This window comes from Sapajus apella, unplaced genomic scaffold (genome assembly GCF_009761245.1).
Source record: "Sapajus apella isolate SASKATOON/1434 unplaced genomic scaffold, GSC_monkey_1.0 scaffold13, whole genome shotgun sequence".
NCBI lineage: Eukaryota > Metazoa > Chordata > Mammalia > Primates > Cebidae > Sapajus > Sapajus apella.
The window spans coordinates 26,878,340-26,897,733 of NW_022436953.1; the positions used below are offsets into that span (position 1 = coordinate 26,878,340).

The 19,394-nt window shown below is 49.0% G+C and overlaps 1 protein-coding gene across 1 annotated transcript in view; it reads right to left on the reverse strand.

The window, feature by feature from the left end:
- Window positions 1-3,616: 3,616 nt before the first annotated feature.
- Window positions 3,617-19,394, reverse strand: part of CPXM2 (carboxypeptidase X, M14 family member 2) — a 147,644-nt gene continuing 131,866 nt past the window's right edge. The window contains exons 12-14 of the mRNA XM_032281933.1: window positions 14,607-14,746; window positions 12,079-12,178; window positions 3,617-4,997 (exon numbers count right to left, since the gene is read on the reverse strand). Coding sequence (XP_032137824.1) covers window positions 4,744-4,997; window positions 12,079-12,178; window positions 14,607-14,746 — 494 coding nt within the window. The 3' untranslated portion in view covers window positions 3,617-4,743. The remainder of the gene's footprint in view (window positions 4,998-12,078; window positions 12,179-14,606; window positions 14,747-19,394) is intronic.

Consider the following 19,394-nt stretch of genomic DNA (forward strand, 5'->3'; position numbering starts at 1 on the left):
CATGCAGGGGGACTAGACTAGCTCAGGGATAGAGACAGCAGGCGTCCTTGCTCTCACCCTTGCCATACCGACAGCATACACAGGTAATCAGTTGCAGCATCTTTTCATTAACCTACTCTCTGCCTCAGAAATCTTCTTAACACAGAACTCCAAGCAACGACTACCAATAAACCAGAGTTGGCCTGCAAGAGGAAGCCTGGGTGCCACCCCCGAGCTCGTTGACCTCATGACTGCCCCTCAGCTCTAAAGACCTGCCATTGTCCTCTGTCCACACCAGAACGTACTAGAAGACTCTGCTCCATGTGTTTCAGCTCTCTGAACATTTTTTTTTTTTTTAGATGGAGTCTCACCGTATTGCCCAGGCTGAAGTGCAACGGCGTGATCTCAGCTCACTGCAAATTCTGCCTCCCGGGTTCAAGTGATTCTCCTGCCTCAGCCTCCCAAGTAGCTGGGATTACAGGCACACACCACCATGCCAGGTTAATTTTTGTATTTTTAATAGAGACAGGGTTTCACCATGTTGGCCAGGCTGGTCTTGAACTCCCCACCTCAGGTAATCCACCCGCCTCAGCCTCCTAAAGTGCTGGGATTACAGGCGTGAGCCACCACACCTGGCCATGAATTTTACTTTCTGATATTCCATGGACTTCCTGTGCATTGGGTGGGAAGTTGGGGATGTGTTTATGTGTGAGGGGGATTGACAGACAGGACGAAGAGTCCCCATGGTCTGAGGAGAGGTCACCGTGGTACACAGAGCTCAGCAGTAGAGGTGGACTCACTGCTGTGAGCCAGGCTCTGCCTCCTGGCCAGTCCTGCTGGGCTATGGCTTCATAAGCAGCAGCTCCCTTTGCTCTGTGACCACCCCTGGGATCAGGGACACAGCACAAAGCGGGATGGACATATGAGCCTCTCCAGGCATGGTGGTAGCCACTAGAGCTGATTCTAAACCTGCGAACCTGGGACACTTTCCTGGCATGATCGTGCACACTAACACCATGTGACGGTTGAAATGTCCTTGTGGTACACTGAAGAATGCCCAGGGCTCCTGGTGAAGACCGGGCCCCAAAACTCATAGAAAATGGTCTGTGATCGCTGACAAATGCTGATGTGAGCTTCTGCTCTGCACAGCTCCGTAAATGACCCTCAATGTAAAACAGACATGAAAGAGGGCGATGCCGCCGCGGCCCCCCTGGGACCCGCATGGGAGAATGTAGACAGCAAACACACGCTGGACCCCACTGGAAGGAGACGCACCACGGTGGTTGATTGTAGAAAAACATCTCGAACAGCCTGTCAGTCTCTGGACATGTTTCTGCTCAGTCAAGTACCAGGCTTCACTTAAAAAAATGAAGATCCTTGAAGAGGTTAAAAAGACTCTAAATAAATTCAAAGTATAGATTTTCAATTTCTCAAGTAACATTTTCTTAACTGTAAGGGAATCCTAAAAACATGCACCACATGCCAGAGGCTGATTCAACTTCACACGCGTTCATCATGTACCTGGTGCAGTAGGGAATGGGCCTGCAGGAGGAAGGGGAACCCAGGAGGATGCGGGTCCTGCCCTTGGAAGCTTTCAGACCAACAGCAGAGAGGACCTGAAGTAACACAACTCCTCTGAGAGGCCCTGAGGGCTCTGCAGATTTCTTCAAAGGAATGAGGAATCACCATGGTCCTGAGAGGGGGACGCCTTCCTGGAGGAGGTGGCATTTGAGACAGGACTAGAGAGAAGCAGGAAGGTTTTCAGCTGTGGGGAGAGACAGAATTTGCAGAGGCCCAAGCTGAACCTAGGGAAAGATCTAGGAAGCTAATTCTGGCTGAAAAGCAGGAGAGAAGGCAAGTAGGAGGGAGGTTCCGGGCACTGGGTCAAGGAAGAGAGGGTGAGCCTGAAGGTCCAGTCAGGAGCCTCTGTGTTGTGGAGGGGCCGAGGAGAGAAGTGACTCCAGCAGAACAGAGCTTTAGGAATCCAGGATGTTGGCTCTCTGCCAGAAATCATCGGATGTCACAGCCAGCCTGACCTTTAGAGTTTATCAAGCCCGAGAGCTTTCCTTTGCAGGAGTGGATGAGAGAGTAGAGAGGATGCCTAACCTGAGACCACACACCAAAGAGCCTTTGCCAGCCCTGGAATGCAGAGCCCCTGCCTGCGAGCCCAGGGGCTCAGTTGGTGACAAGTCTGAAGGGAGGGCCAAGAACGGCCTGGATGCTGTAGGCTGTGTGCAGTAGCCCTGCAAGTTCCAGAGCTGAATACTGGAAATGAGGCCGAGCCATCTCAGCACCAAGGGCCAAGACCTGGCTTCTGGGTCAGCATGGCAGGGACTGGACAAATCCACAATCTTCCAAGCAAATGTGGGATTGCTCGGGTTTGAATTGTGGGTCCAGGACATAGCTCAAGGGCCCAGAAGGGTTACTTGCACCATCGTCTCTTTCACCCCTGAAGATCCACCTTCTGAACTACAAAGGTGGTTTATAATTTTAAATGCTTTATTGCACCACCTACCATATCTATGGCTTCAAGGGTCAGATTTTCCTACCATGGGCTTAGCTGAGAGCTGTGTGGTCCAATATGTAGCCTTTAGCCAGAAGTGGCTATTGAAAGCTAAATGAAAAAAGTCTATAATACAAGAAACTCAGTTTTTAAGTTTCACTGACCACCTTTACAGTGCTCAATAGCCACATGCGGCCAGTGCTATGGCATTCCATAGCACACAATAGGATATTTCCATCATCACGGAAAGTTTTATTGGCCAACACCGGCTTATAACAGGAGCAGACTATGCCCTAGCCTGTGGGCTGAATTCAGCTGCCACCTATTTTTGTAAATAAAGATGTGCGGGAATGCAGCCATGCCCATTCATTTCTTGATGCCCATTCATGCCCATTCATGTTGGCCAGGCTGGCCTTGAACTCCCGACCTTAGGTAATCCACCCGCCTCTGCCTCCCAAAGTGCTGGGATTACAGGCTTGAGCCACCACATTTTCTTTTTGAGATGGAGTCTTGCTCTGTCGGCCAGGCTGGAGTGCAATGGCACAATCTCAGCTCACTGCAACCTCCACCTCCCAGGTTGAGGCGATTCTCCTGCCTCAGCCACCTGGGTAGCTGGAACTACATGCTTAGGCCATTAAGACCAGCTAATTTTTGTATATTTAGTAAAGATGGGTTTCACATGTTATCCAGGCTGGTCTCGAACTCCTGACCTCAGGCAATCAGCCCACCTCAGCCTCCCAAAGTGCTGGCCCATTCATGACTGTACTGTGTATGTCTGCTTTTGTGCTACAATAGCAGAGCTGAGTGGTTATGACAGAGACTGTGTGGCTTGCAAAGCCTGAGATATTTACTGACCCTTTTAAAGAAAAGTTAGCTGACCCTGAGTACAGATTGTGCAAAAGCTACATGAGCATCTGTTCTCTAAAGATGCTCACTGGCATCTCCAAGAGTCAACAGTGGGTCCCAAGCATGTATCTCCTGGGAGGAGGCAGCAAACGTAGAGCTGTCAACATCAGTGCTGAGCTTAGCAGGAATGCAGGATGGCCACCCCCAAGCAGGCACCTTGTCTAGGGTGACCGAGCTCAGAAAGAGGGAGTGGCTGCAAGTCTACCCAGAAAAGCCACACACCAGAAGGGTCTTACCATTTGCTTGCTTTATTTTTTTTTTTCATTTTTCCCAGGTCAATGAGGCAGCAACATTAACAAAAAGTGAGACACACATTTTTCTTGCATATTTCAATAATCCTTCCCAAACTGATGCCCCACAGATCATCCTAAGAGATTTTCATTGCATTTAGCCTAATTTGGAAGATCTGGCATACCACATATCAAAAATAACTCCCAGACTGATAAGAGGCCAACCCACGAGCACTCAATTCCATGCAGGGGCAATTCCTCGAGCAGAGAGAGGGCTTCAGGTCACCCCCTTCTGGCTCGTTCCAGTCCTGGCAGGTAAAAGAGGAGATCCAGGCTAAATTCTCTGGTACGGCAGGAAGGCCGGCACCTCTGGCTCTCCCTAGCTGGGGAGCCTCCAGGGCTACTGAATCAGCAGGGAGTCTGGGGGTTCTTTATGGATCCATCATTTGTGCAAGAAGCTTCCTGCTTGCTGCCCAACAAACTCCTGAATGATCTTGGCCTCCCTCTCCTTTTGTGAACACACTCCTTTGTTGAAAAAGGAGACTAAACTGATTCAAGAAGCTCACTGATGTTCACTTGGCAATGACTCTATTGTCAACAGAATACAGAATTTATTTGTAGCAGCTTGGAATGTCCCATGGCCAAAGGGAGTGGATTCTCTTAGGATGCCTGGGAGCATCTCAAAAGGTAACATTTGGGACAGCCCAGCTGGGGGAATGCTGCAATTTTAGCTGTGCAAATTGCAAATGCATGTGGAACTCTGCTGTCACACAAACTGGGGAAGCACCAGAATCCTTTCCTGTGCAGCCAGGAAGCCCTGAACGGACAGGCTCCCCTCTTTGTCTCTCTCTCTCTCTGATTCCCAGGTTGACTTGCTGAATTCTCTCACTCCCATCAGCTTTTCTTTACGGCTCTGTCCAAGTTATTTGGATAAATGGGAACAAAGAAAAGAAAACAGCCTCAGCCTCCAGCCTTCCCTTTTGGGACCTGCCCCACCATGCACACTCTCTTCCAGGCACTTCTTGAATTACAGAGGAAACAACAGTGAGTAAGTCCACTATGGAGCTACTACCGGGTTGGTTTAATTTGTATGGGTCCCAGACAAGTCTCAAGGGCCCAGGAGGGTCACCCACGCTGTCGTCTCTTCCGTCCCCGCAGCTTTAGCCGTCTGGCTGGCAGGCTGACGGGCTGCTTCCCAAACTTCTCCATGATCTCTCGGATCCTGGCCATGTTGGTTTTGCTGAGTGTGAAGTCACATCGTGTGGCCCCCATGTCATAGCCAACCATACAGTTCTTGGTGGACGCAGTGAAGCCTTCAGCCTTTGCTGTGACCACATACTCTCCAGGGTTCAGGAGGCGCCAGTAATCCCCATCGTTGGCTGTGAAAAGAGAACCAGGAGAGACTCAGAGCAGCTCTTGCTACGCAGATCCCGCCAGCCCTCCTCCAAGACCAGCTCCCTGGGCCAGAGAGAGACTCTCAGGCTGGCAATGTGGAATCCTAGTTCTCGCAGATGCAAATTCTTATTTGGAAGCCAAGATGTTTTCCTCTCTGAAAGCTGCCTTAATGGTTTTAACAGGGAGAGGAGGTATAGGCTCCCCACAGTGTCGATACACAGGAGCAAAGCTGGAGAGCTGATCACTAATGCTCCCTGTTCTGTGGCAATACGAGCCATTCATTGTGAACTTTAACTTCCAAATGGTATGGCCTCGCCACAAAATGCCATCTTAAAAAGCCATCAGCGCAGGGCCTCCTGGCTTCCTTAGCATGGCTGCAAACACACAGGAACTGTTTTTCAAAGGCATGGGCTCTTCACTTCTGGAAAGAGAAGGAAAGGACTACACGGGCTGAGGCCAGATGGCTCAGGAGAGGCCCTGGCCTCTGTACCCCATTCCCTGGCTGGGGCCTGGAGTGACTTGGAGTTGCAGGGGCATCTATACATGGATGCTGCAGGGCAGAGGAGCCGTGAGACCACATGAGACCCATGCTGGAGCTGAGGTGGTATCCCTGCCTCCCAGGTAACCACTGGCCGATTACCTCCCAGGCACCTAATGTGACCTGGGTCCATCCTCAGCTCTATGCTGGATCCCTGTGACATAGAGACATGTTCTAGGCTGAAAGTCACTCCTCCCAGAGAGCCTATAGCCTGATGAGAACACTTAGATCCATAGCATATCAGAGGCCATGAGACAGAAAAGGAGACACCAGGGACCATCTTGGATAACAGTGGCCGCATGTGGAGGGGCGAGGCTGGCGCTGGCTCACTGAACTGTCCGAGTGACTCCATGATGCAGCCTACGTGCTTATTCCTTTTTCTACATTAGTAATTTGATGCCAGAGAGGTGTAGTCTCCTACACCAGGTCACACAGCTAGCAATTAGCAGTCTTTCGCTTATGACAATCTGAAGGTCCTGCCCAGTCTGAAGTGTTGGAGCCAAGTAGAGAAAAGGCTGGGTTTGATCAAGTACTAAGCAGGCCTTAGACAAGGTTTGCTTGTCTTAACACGTCCTGAAGTCTTCGAAGGGATGGAAGAAAACTATGTATGTGTGTGCCTGTAAATAGCTGTCTCCCACATATGCAGATATATTAACCCTTTGAAGCATCATGGTGAAGCCATGCACATTCTAATCCCGATTCATCTGAGACACACTGTGCAATACAGTGAGCTCCAGGAGCACAGCACGTGACAGGAAATGACATGTGGAGGCAGTCGCTGGCCACATGTACATCATGAAGGAGCTGAATGGGAAACAGCACTCCATCTTAGAGGCCAAGGTACATGTGCAGGTGGGTGGCTCCTTGGTGTTTCTTGGCACTGTGCCCTGGGTCTTCCTTTAGTGAAATGGCAAGGTCTTCAACTAAATAAAATGCCATTTCATACCTTCTCAGGAGCACATAGAGCAAGCTGAATTATGCAGTCAGGTGACTCGAGCCTCACAGCAACGTTTGTCTTTGCTTTGGAGACCTCTCTCAGGGCTCCCACAGTCCCTGGCAAGCCTGAGGGAGCCACCTCCTTTACTTGCCCTCCCCGTCCTCTCCCCTTCCCCTGCTGCCAGGTGGCACATCCTTGAGAGTAGAAACGGCCTCCGCTTCCCACCTCGGCCCTGTGTTAAAGCTATAGGCACCTGAAGAGCCCGTGTTTTTCCTCTTCTGCGCTCAGCATGCGTGCCGTTTATCCTCCTGTATTGAACACCAAACGGGTCTCACTCAGCTGAACACTGGTTCATCTGAATGCGCTGGAGAGAAGTGAGCCACCAGGAGAGCACATGGCTTACCGGCCTGAGAAGCAGAGCATATTAGGTCTCAACTATCAAGGGTGCTCAGAGGGATTAGTTAAGGCCAAGAGCCTGCCCCTGCCAACAGCTGTTGTGGGGTCTGGGCATCGGATGCCCCTGGAAGCAGACCTCCCAGTGGCAGCACCTGACTCAATGACACTTGGAGATTAAACACCCCAGGGAAGGGGCAGCCCAGGTTCTCACCAAGGGAGGTGTTGAGTAAGCTGAGAAGCGAAAGAAACCACGATTAATGGTTATCAGCATAACGGGCTCAAGTTCATGTTTCTAATAAGAAGCCTTTGTGATTCCCCTTGTCCCCACAAAAGCCAGAAGAAGCCCCCCCTGCCCCCTCCCCAATCCACCCTCTGTGCTATTGCTGGCATCCTTATACACATCATGGTGCTTACTCCCTAAACCTGCTGTGATCACAGGGTCACATGATGATGAAATCCAAAGTCCTTGGCTGGCCCGAGCTCATGGGGTCCCAGTCCCTGCCCTCCCCTACGGCATCTCGTACCCCTTTGTTCCAGCCATGCTGAGTGCCTTGCAGTGATGTCTCAGGACACACCCATCTCAAACCTCTGGGTTTTGCATATACTGTTCCCACTACTGTTTCCAACTCCTGTGCCAGGTAAACTTCCTTTCACTCTTTGTAAAGTCAGGCCTTGCAAGATTCCATTTAAATGCCTAGAGCTTGTTTTGAATAACGAAAGCGATTCTTACTAATGTTCAAGAAATTTGTTCTCTCCTTGTGGTCCTGTTAGGTAAGCCCTCAAAGAAAATTCAGATACAACTTATGAATTTTTGAGGAGAAAGAAACAAGCAGGTGCAGACAGTGTTCCTGTGAGCCTGAGGGCTCACCCCATTCAGATAAGGGCTCAGTGCTTAGAGCAAAACCCAGCACAGCTCCTGCGGGCCCCTTCCACATTACTGCAGTCCGCTGCTCCCAGCAGCCTCACTCCAGCCACACAAGGCTTCCTTTTGTTCCTTCATTCTTGACTCTGAGCCTTTGTAATTACTGTTCCCTCCAATTGGAATGCTATTCCTTCTAAAGGCCTGCCTGTATATGTCGTGTTAGGGAGGGACCCTTCCTTGGCTTTCCCACCTGTTTATAAATGTCGCTTGATTTATTTTTTTCATGGCACTGATCATAGCCTGCAGTGAACTTTTAAATTTTCCTTTCGAATGATTTCTAGGTCTCCTTCTCTAGAATATGTACTTTTAGAGGCCATACTTGTTTTGTTCACCACAGTATTTCTAGTCTGGTGCACAGTAGGAGCTCAATAAGAAAGGTCAAAAGAATGAATACAACAACCGGACTGTCTGTAGGTTCACACAACCAGAATGAGGGGCATTGGCCCTGCAATCTGGAAGTTTCTACTGCTGAGACACGGATCTGCTGATGCCCTCATCAGCCGAGCAGGGCACGCTCTCCTCAGTTCTTGGCTGTTTTCCCCACATCTTCCTTCAGGCTCTCATCTTCTCCGCTTCTGTCTCTAGCCACTGGAATAGTCTGGAGTCACTCACACTATGAAAAGCAGGGGATGCAGTGTTGGGCTGCTGTCCCCCTGAGTGGTCAAGTCTGTGTTCATGGTGAGCCTGCTAGGGAGCCGCAGTGGAAGTCAACACATAGTGGGCATCCTAAGCATTCACGAGCAGAAGGGGCAACACAGGCCCACAGATGTCCACGGACAAGTAGGTCAACTCAGTACCCACCAAGCAAAGGACAGGCATGTGGAACGGTGAGCAGGTGTCTGGCCAATATACTGACAGGCATCTAACTAAAAGCATCCCTACCAGCTTCCCTCCCTGTGGAATTACATTTAATACCTCTGTTTATTTTATGCAAAATCCATCCCAAAATAAAACTTGTCACATCACATAAACCTCAGAGAGAAATCAAAGCAAATTCAGAGCTTTTCTTGAAGAAACTGAAAGATTCTGAAACAAAATAAAGAGCCATGTGTAAAGTATGGAGTTTATCTGTCATGAGAGTACACTGGGAAATTATTTATAGAGGGGAAATCAAGGGAGGGAGATGCATTTCCCATTAGCTCATCAAAACTGTCTCCTTGATTGCAGAGGCTTCAAACTCAGCGCCCATTAGACAAAATATTCTATCTTGGTTTATGGGGCCCCAGGGCCTTTGTATCTCCCACTCGGTTCAAAACCCTCACGTTTTCTCACATTGTAACCAAAGCACTAAATAGTCCAAGGAATGTTCTGGCTCCTTTAGAATTGTCATTTCAGGCCAGGCGCGGTGGCTCACACCTGTAATCCCAGCACTTTGAGAGGCTGAGGCGGGCTGATCATGAGGTCAGGAGTTGGAGACCAGCCAGGCCGACAAGGTGAAACCCCATCTCTACTAAAAATGCAAAAATTGGCCGGGTGTGGTGGTGGGCTCCTGTGTTCCCAGCTACTTGGGAGGCTGAGGCAGGAGGGTCGCTTGAACCCGGAAGGCGGAGGTTGCAATGAGCCGAGACCGTGCCATTGCACTCCAGCCTGGGTGACAGAGCAAGACTCCATCTCAAAGAAACAAACAACAACAACAACAAAAATTGTCATCTCAAAGGAGCTTCACTTGTAATGTTTAAAATACAAATCCTATGCAGAACCACGCCACATATCCTTCATGCACACCAATCGCCAGCACTCTGCGTGGTCTCTAGCGCATTACAGCTATGCAGTCTATGTTTGCTGAATTAATGAAGGAATAATGAATAAATATATGAAAAAATGAGCACCGGTGAGGGGCTACTATGTACAAAATTCAGTGGTATTCATTGTGAAACCTCATGGTTCATGGCTATAAGATCAGGGACGAATGGTAGGAATGGTCAGAAAATATTATTGAGTGAAGAAATCAGTAACTAGGTGGGAAAAATGCAATTTATGGCATTACACAGCAATCTACTATTTCGTGGCATTTCAGACACATTTTACCCATTTAAATAATTGGCCTTTTATGCCAGGCCCACTGCTAGGGAGCCTGGCAATGAAGGGTGCGTGGGCCAGGTCTGAACCTCAGCCTCACCCCATCCTAACGTCCCCGAGTCTGCTTCCAGGCAGGTGGAATGGGATCTTTTTTTGGCACAACAGGATCATGGGAACAGTGTTCAGAGAAGGGGCCTCTCCTCCCTGTTCCAGAGAAATGGCATGGAAATAAAGGAAGGAGTACCAGATTTGAAGTCTCCAGTGCTTGGCTCAAATCATAGCTCTGCCACTCACTGCGTAATGCTGGAACATCATGTACTGTCCATCCGCCCATTCATCAACAAGTATTTATAGAGCATCCACTGCTCGGAAGTGGCCAGGCAGGGTGCTCATAATACACTGAGGAACAAACCAACAAGACAGTCAGGGGCTCCTGACCTTGTGGGAGCTAAGAGGCAGAAACAAATAACGAGCACAGCACCCACGAGCCTACTATGTGGTACGTTAGGAGGGAGACATGCCATGGGAAAGGGACAAAGTTGGAGCAGGTAAGAGGGATCAGCAGGGCAGCGAGGAGGTGTGCTCTGCTCATGGGGGTCAGGATTGGCTGCACTGAGATGGTCTGAGCAAAGACCTGAAAGGGAGGAGACAGGAACCCAGGGACCCCCAAAGGGAAGAAGGTTCAAGTGGTCAGAGGCACCGCAGCGATGACCCCCCCGGTGTCTGTCAGTCCACGAGGAGCAATGGGAAGTCAGATCGTGGGACCATCAGCACTGTGTGCCTAGGACAGGGGTGGGGAGTGGCACACAGCATTTTCAGTTTTAAGTGGGGCATCCCAGGAGATGACAGCGCTGTGGCACAGGAAAACGTGGAAAACCTGGACTTGTCAAGCACCTTTGTTTTCATATCACTTTCTAACCAGCAAAGAACAGGGCAGAGTCCTCCGGGACCCTGAGGGGCACCTGCAGGGCATCTTTCAGCCCACCTGGGAGTCAGAGACCTGAAGCCAAACCCCACCCACCCCTTTAACTATCAGTGGGTCACTACCCTCCTTCAGCCTCTGTTTTTCACCTGAACAAGTGGGAGAGAATGGCCCATCTCCCTCAAAAAAAGATAAAATGAAAACAACGGAGAGAAAGCATGTACGCGAATTCTTTGAGAACAGATTGTGTGGGGAACAGCGCCTTGTTCCTGCCGTTGCTGAGTGATCTAGGGCAGCCTTCTGCTGTCCTGACGTGGTGTGGCCACTTCATACGTGCATTTTAAAACGGGAGATTGTTTTGGCATTTTAGGAACTGGAAACTGAATTTGGTTTGTAAAACCCTGGGTCTTAGAATTTCTTGTCTTCTATAGCAAAGAGAATTGGAATAACATGTCAGCACTGCCTTTTAGAGATCATCCTCTGACCCTCAGATTATCCAAATTCCTAGAATTGTCTACCCTCTATTCAAAAGGGAGTCACATGTGCTAGCCCTGACTAGTTAACACCACCAGACATTCGTCCCTTACAGTAAGTGGAAGCTGGATCTCCCTGTTGCATTTTCTCTTCTAATGACAACATCAAGAAAAATACATCTTATGTGAGGAATGACGCAGTTAATACAAGAAAGCTTTTAACAGAGTTTATTGTTACTGTTATTCTTATCCTGCCCTTCACATTACAGCATTGCAGACACTTGAGTCTTCCTAAGACATGCTCAGTGATTTCCTGTGCTTTAATGGAAAAATTGCATCCTCTCTGGAGGGGCACTTAAGGCCAGTCCAACCCACCCCTCTGGCTGTCCCCTCACCACTGGTGCCTTCGAACTCTCCACCCCTCCACAAGCTGCCCAGCCTGCAGCTCCTCCCTCTTGGGCACAGCCTGGCTCCCTCCCTCCCTGCAATCTCTGCACTCATGGGCACAGGGGCACAGGACACATTTCATCTGGTCTGAGAGCTAAGCTGCCTGCAGACGCAACAACTCTGTAGAGACAGAGCTGCCTCCTCAACTCCTGAGAAACTTCCACGGCACCTGGAGGTCGGCTGGCTGCCGCATGACCATCCTGTGAACGGCACAGAGAGCAACCAGGAAGCATGGGCTGAAAACCTCCCTTTCAGGGGTCTCTTGAAAAGTGGGAAATTTAGACGAAGGAGGCTCTAATTGGCTCTGAGTAAGACATTCCTGGCAGTCATTCCATGATTGTAGCCCAAATAAAACATCTCAAAAAATGGATATTTCTTACCAAGAGGCTGTCTGTACACATCTGCTGTTACCTGTTCGGATGTCATGGTTAACGCCTTCTACGGAGATAACAGCATTTGGGATCCCTTTTCCGTGTGAATCTCTCACCAAGCCTTTGATGCCACGATGAACCTGCTCAGCGAACATGAGATACAGGGTGAGGCCACCGACCAGCTCCAGACACCAGTGGCACAACAGAGAGTGGGCTGTCCACTCCCCATCGGCCCATTCCCACCAAGAACTCACACAGCACCACATCTCAAAGCCAAAAAGCAGGTTCATTGCTTGCTGCATTGCAGGGTTCAATTAACAAGAGCCAGGTCTTGGTGTAAGAAAAGTGAACTTATTTCTGAAGCTAGCCTTGGGGAAGTGTCCTGCTTTAAAATGTGCCACTTCTCCTTTGGCACGAAAAGTAGATTTTTGCCCCTTTTATAGGGGAGCAGGTTACTAAGCAAGGCCAAGGGTCTCCCTGTGAGCCTGGTGTCTTATCTACCAGACAGCTGAGCTGGCACCTTCCTGGGCAGAAAAAAGTTGTAAAAGTGGCCAACAGGCAAGCTTTCTGAGGCCAGCCCCTGGAGGTGGGCGGTCTGCCTTCGAGCACAGATGAGCTTGCCCTGCAGGGAATGTCTGCTGAGGGGGAAGTGACAGGTTATTTTGCATTTCAAAAGGGCTAAGTGGGAAGTAGAGGAAAGGAGAAAGGAGAAAAGAAGAGAAAAAAAAAACAATTAAATTCTCTTTTAGAAAAATAGGAGTCCTCGGGTTATAGGCTCCCCTGGGTCTGTGTGGATTTGGAATGTAAACTTCTGCATTTCTTTTGGGTTCTTGCACCAGAAGGCTTCCATTAGAATTGCCAGAGGCTTAAAAAATATTAGAATCTGAGATGGTTCACAGAAACACATTTACTAAAAACTGAAATTTAATTTTTATAGGCACATTTATTTTGACTTTCTTGGACTTGCTGACTTAAAAATCAGAGGGGAAAGAAAAGAATCAAAGAAACCTCCCTATCAGATGACAACTCCATGCATAGACCCTTCTGATGACTTAGTTGTGTCATGCGACGCACTCAAACCTTATGCCTCAGTTTCCCCACCTGTTGAACGATGTGCCAGTCCAAGGTGACATTCCATCATTACCTATGACTTTATACATATTATTAGGATTGGGCATTTTATCCACATAAGGCCCTTTGGCTAAATGTCATCATTACTTAAGACTGATTAGGTTGTTACAGTCAAGGTCTTCTCTTTACATAGATGCAAAAGAAACAGAGCCTTCCCTTACAAAATTCCAGGGTGGGGACAGAAATTCCTTGGGTGAGGATTTCCCTTAGAAGGAAAAATAGACTCACACCCTCCTGTGTCAGGGAGGCTCACTTGGGGCTGAGTCTTCTAAGACCTTGATGAGACAGACTCAGATGCTAAATCCTGGTGCCAACCTCTGCCCCCTGTGCAGAAGTACAGCCAAAGGTGCCAGCCCAAGCTATTGGCTGAATGTACCTTCTGACTCCTGTATACAACCCCATGGAAGGGGAACCTTGTGTCCAGCCCCAGGGTCTTACTTCCTAATGGATGGAAGTTCAGGTAGAGTCAGAATTAACACAAAGAGCGGGAGCCCCGAGGCTCAGCACTTGTTTCTGTTTATTCTGTTGGTTTCCCGTTAGACTGTTCTTTAGTGCAGCGTGGATATTGTTTGCTTAGTTGCAGAACTAGAACCGGTTAATTCACTAAAGCTGCATGATGGATGTGTCCTTGAGAGCCTATGGCAGCGAGGTGTTCAAGGTTCCCAGCTGGGCAGCAGAACCCAGTGGCACTTGTTTAAGCTGCTCCCGGGTCACTCACCCCTGTCACCTGCAACAGTGACTCTGAAGGCCTGGGAGGGTATTAGGGACTCAATTGTGCCCCACCCCACCCTGGCCCCCAGATTCATATGTTGAAGCCCTAACCCCAGAATCTCAGAATGTGACTATTTAGAGATGGAGCCTTCACAGAGGTAATTAAGTGAAAATGAGGCTGTTAAGGTTGCATCCTCCTAAGAAGAGGAAATTTGGACTCATACACAGAGGCAGACGCACAGAGGGATGGCCACCGCATGAACAGGTGGTGAGATGGCAGCTGAGGAGACAAGCCTCTGAGGACACCATCCCTGAGGGAGGCTTGGTTTCAGACTTACGGCCTCAGGAGCTGCAGGAGAATCAACATCTGCCTTGTAAGCATCTAGCCTGCGGTGTTTTGTGATGGCAGCTGGAGCAGAGTGAGGCAAGGGACCAGGGCACATTGACTCAAACACATTAGCACCTGTTTCCTGCAGAGCAGCATCAGAGAGCTCAGGAACCAGTGCCACTTGCTCCAGTCCAGTAGGGGCAATGGCCATTGGTTTAGAGCTCTCTTTTCTGAGGTCTACTCAAGTGTCAACACATAGCGCCTCCTCACAGCACTGCGGCCGGCCCAGGATGATGGCCAAGGTCTGAAGCATTAATTCCATCCCATGCTTTCAGCCACCTTGGCGGCCTCATCCCCCAGTTAGTTCCCCTCATCCCAGCCACACGCCCACAATGTACCTGCTCCATGAACACGATCAGAGATTCCCGGTTATTCTCCCACTCCTCGGGCAGCTGGCTCTCATGTGGGTATTTATCGCAGCCCACGTAGATGGACAGTTCGAAGCAGTTTGTGTGAAGGTAGCTGAAGTCGTTCAGACCTGCCAAGCCAACCGGACAACACTTTAACTAAACAATACTCAATGGCACTGGGGAATGGGGTACAGGGGACAGCAGGGATGCTGAGGAACATTCATAACGCCTTGTTTAAACAGGGAGGTATCGAGTATCTACTGTAGACAAAAATGTGCATTAGAGCAAATGTGTGTGCATTAGAGAATACAGTTGGAACGGTTTGTGGTGAGGACAGACACAGGGAAGGGTGTCTTTGACAAAAGAAGAACTGAAATAAGTGCTTTTTAGATAAAATACTTTATTAAAGTAAAAAAGTTTAACACTCCACTTTTGGAGTAAAGCTATCATTCATGAACACAACAGGTTTTAAGTGTTTGGTTAAGTTCGTCTCTACAGTTACGCTGTCTCCGCGATAGCACTAGGACAGTCTTCTATTTTGATTCCAAAAATCACGAAATAATAAATATTACTGTTTGCCGAGTGCCTCCCATAAGCCAGGATCTGTCCGAAGCACTCTGCAGCCATTAGGTCACTTAATTTTCACCCCAAACCTAGCAGAGGAAGGCAGCACAGCATAATGTTACAAATGAGAAAATTGAGGCTGAGAATGGGAAGAATCGTACACAGGACCATGTATGTGTCCGGAAAGGGCCAGAGTTGAGGTTTGGGCCAGGTCTGCATGTCCTTGCTCATGGCTCTGAACCGACTTGTAGGCAAACCCACTCTCCCAGTACGCCTGAAAGCAGACAAGCCTTCTGCCTCCTGGCATGACTGCAGCAGGACAGGAAGCCCCAGCCTGACACGTAGCCAGCGTCTGGACTCATTTCCTAGGGCCACCATTATAGTACAAATTACCACCAAATGGTTGGCTTAAAGCAACAGAAATTTATCCTCTGACAGTCCCAGAGGCCAGAAGTCTGAAATCAAGGTGTTTGTGGTCCCTCCAAAGCCTCTAAAGGAGGGGCCTTCCTTTCCTCTTGCAGCTTCTGGGGGCCCCAGGTGTTCCTCGTCTTGAGGCCGCACCACTCAGCTCTCTGCCCCCACCTTCATATGGCTTCTCCTCTTCTTCTGTCTTTCTTCTGTCCCTTACAAAGACACTTCCCACTGATCTTAAGGCCCATCCAGGTAACACTGGGTGACCCCAACTGGAGACCCTGAATATAATTATACCTGCCAACATTCGTTTTCCAAATAAGCTAACATTCCCAGGTGTGGGGTTTTAGAAAGCAGACATTATCTTTTGCGGAGGCCACCATTCCACCCACTATACTATCCAACGTTTGTGAAATAAATAAATGAGTGTTTGATATCTTGAAGTACCAGCGACTTCCTTCCCAGCATTTTTGCATTTGAACAGGATGATGATTAGGAAGCTGTGCTCTGCGTGACTTGTCTCTGCGCGACTCACCCAGCAGAAGGCCCCTCTGATCAGCCCTCCCTGGGCTCTAGGGTCAGGGTCACAGAACTGTGTTCCTCGGACAACTTTGCTTCCTTCTCACTTAGTGCATGAGAAGGAACCTTCTCCTGCAATGTTCACTATCAAAACCATGGCTTTGGGATGTCAAGAGCAACTCTATCGATCTGCTGCCTAGTCACTGAAGTCAGAAGCAAAATGGCAACAAGTATACAGATTCTACCCAATTCCAGATTCATACCACTCACATGTCATCAGCAGTGGGCCTCTGATCATGCCTGTGATGAAACACAGTGAGCGTGTCTGTAGTGAGGGCAGTGGAATAAAAAGGGTGGGACGGAGCCAAGTCAAATGGAAAATCCTCTACATGGCGCCTGGTCTCATTGAAGGAAGTTGGTCAAAGATCCTTCGGTCAAACCCGCGGTATGGAATTACGGAGAGTTCAAGAAGGCCAGGGGGCAACAAACCACCCGTGAGCACAGGTTCCAGCTTTCCGGGAGGGCTGAACAGCTCTCTGCACGTAAAATGACTGTGACTTCCACCCTTTTAGTCTTCATTAGCATGGAAATAAATGTGATATTCAAACATTCTGGAGTGAGCCTGCCATTTTGCAATATGTGTCTTCAGAGCACAGGAAGCTTTAGAAGAACTGGCAAAATAAGAAACCAGAGGGAGGTGGAGAAGCTTGGGCCACGCTGTCTTGCTGCTGCCCGCCAGCCTTCCAGAACTTGTCCACTTGCTGAGAATACACGGCCAGGGAAGGGCTTCAGACGCAAAATGCTACTTCCTGTCTGAGGTGTGTGAACAGAAGCCCACGATGTGCCCCAGACAGTTCTTCACAAGCCTTCGATTCTGGCCGGGGTGGTGAGACGCTCCTTTGTGTTCTCTCCCTGACTGGCACCCTTCTCTTGACACCAGCTTCAGCAGAGAAGGCACAGCTGTATTCCTTACAGCTCTGTGCATCTGATGCGACCGCAACACCTGCCTTCGCTGTGGAGGAGAAGGTGCAGGGTTGCAGGAATGGCAAGGCTCACAGGAGTCTGGAGTGAAGGCACACACTCTCCAAATGATGTGCATTTCAAAATGTATTGACCCTTGTTGTCAACTGGGACATTCCCCATTAACTAGTGCCTGGCAGGGCACAGCTAATGAGTGAGAAAAAATGGAACAAAAAGGTGAAGAGGAGAGGGAGGGGGAGGGAAGGAAATTACAAGTCACATTTCATTAATCTACAAAGCAATGAATCTGCAGACTTCATCACACTGTCAGGAAGATAAATGATTAAAAAGGCTCAAGCTACCACATGGCTCTGCTGCCAAGTCCCAGAAATAATGGAAAATATAATTGATAGAAAAAAACATCAAACACTACCTATGTGATTGTGCGGCAGCCAACCTCGCAAAATGTTACTAGTGACCAGCACTGAGGACTCTGGGTGTGCCCACACCCGCTCTAGCCACAGCAGCCATAACAAATAAACAGGTATTTTACTTCAAGCTTTTTGTAGATGGGTTTTTAGGCTAAAAACTTGAAAAGCAAGAATGCTTTTTGCCTTTAGGAAGTTTTCTTGACAGATAGAGATTCGCATTTTTTATTTATTTCCTACAAGGTAAAACCATGACGGATTTAGATAAAATGCCTCTGCTCGGTCTGTACCAGGCAAAACCGGCAAGCTCTCTGTACATGATTTAAAATGGCCACAGAAATAAGTATTTCTGCTTTTGCGTTTCTTTTCCCAAGGGTGGGAACATACTTGAAAACTGTGTGAAGGCTGAGTTTCTAACAAAGTCAAATAGTATTAAAGTTTATTAGTGGAATGAAACTGACAATAAGGATATGCTCATATGAGGTTTCACGGCAGCCGTGTTACTGCAGAGAGGAGTCCGAAGGGGATGGGAACTTATCAGGACTGCTTCTGTGAGCCACACGTTGAACACATCTTCCACTTGTGTAATCCTCACAGCTTCCGAGACGGAGCTGGTACCACCATCTACCATCTTCCTCCCCCTCCTCTTCATCATCATGCCCCCTCCCCAGCCTTTTTTTTTTAAGATGGAGTTTCACTCTTGTTGCCCAGGCTGGAGTGCAATGGTACGATCTCAGCTCACTGAAACCTCCACCTCCCAGATTCAAGCAATTCTCCTACCTCAGCTTCCTGAGTAGCTGGGATTACAGGCATGCGCCACCACACCCGGCTAATTTGTTGTATCTTTAGTAGAGACAGGATTTCACCATGTTGGTCTGGCTGGTTTTGAACTCCCAACTTCAAGGTCTCCCAAAGTGCTGGGATTATAGGCATAAGTCACTGCGCCTAGCCATCACGCCCATTTTTACAAATGAAAAAGTGCAAGCAAGGGTTCAGAGAGGTTAAGTAACTGGTCCTGCATCACACAGCAACTAAGCGACAGAGTTGGATTTGAACCCCCAGTCTGACGTGAAAATATTTTACAAATTCATCATTGGCTTGACCAACCCTCACAAAGTGAAGGAAATAAGCATGAAGCCTTATGCCTGGGGTCCTGCAGAGGAACTGCAGGAATGAGACAGCCTAACCCTCCTGGGTTAGGGAACAGCCCTGAGACAGGAAACAAAGTGTTTGTCCTGACACGTGGGTGATGGGCCCCCGGCTGCTGTCAGGGAATCCCTGCAGTCTCTCCTGGGAGCCTCTGCAGTCCTGAGTGGATGCCAGGAGCAATGCCTCGTATTCCCCACGCTACACCCAGTTGGTGTGGACCACAGCAGACTGTGGTTATGAGTGTGACAGGCCGACTGCTGGCCACTGGAGGACAGCAGGTAATGAAGGGACACCCTCACCACAGGTCCAGTCTCGGGATACCCCTGTAGCTCAGAGTCCTTCACAGCTGAGCTGAGATGCATGCCTGGCGCCTTCTGTGGGTTTCCAGCACAGGACATCACCCAAGGTAAGAACAGCTCTTGGCTGGGCGAAGTGGCTCACACCTGTAATCCCAGCACTTTGGGAGGGTGAGGCAGGCGGATCACCTGAGGTTGGAAGTTCGAGACCAGCATGACCAACATGTAAAAACTCCATCTCTACTAAAAATACAAAATTAGCCCAGTGTGGTGGCTCATGCCTGTAAGCCCAGCTACTTGGGAGACTGAAGCAGGAGACTCGCTTGAACCCAGGAGGAGGAGGTTGTAATGAGGGGAGATTGCACCATTGCACTCCAGCCTGGGCAACAAGAGAAAAACTCTCGTCTCAAAAAAAAAAAAAAAAAAAAAAAAAAAAAAAAAAAAAAACC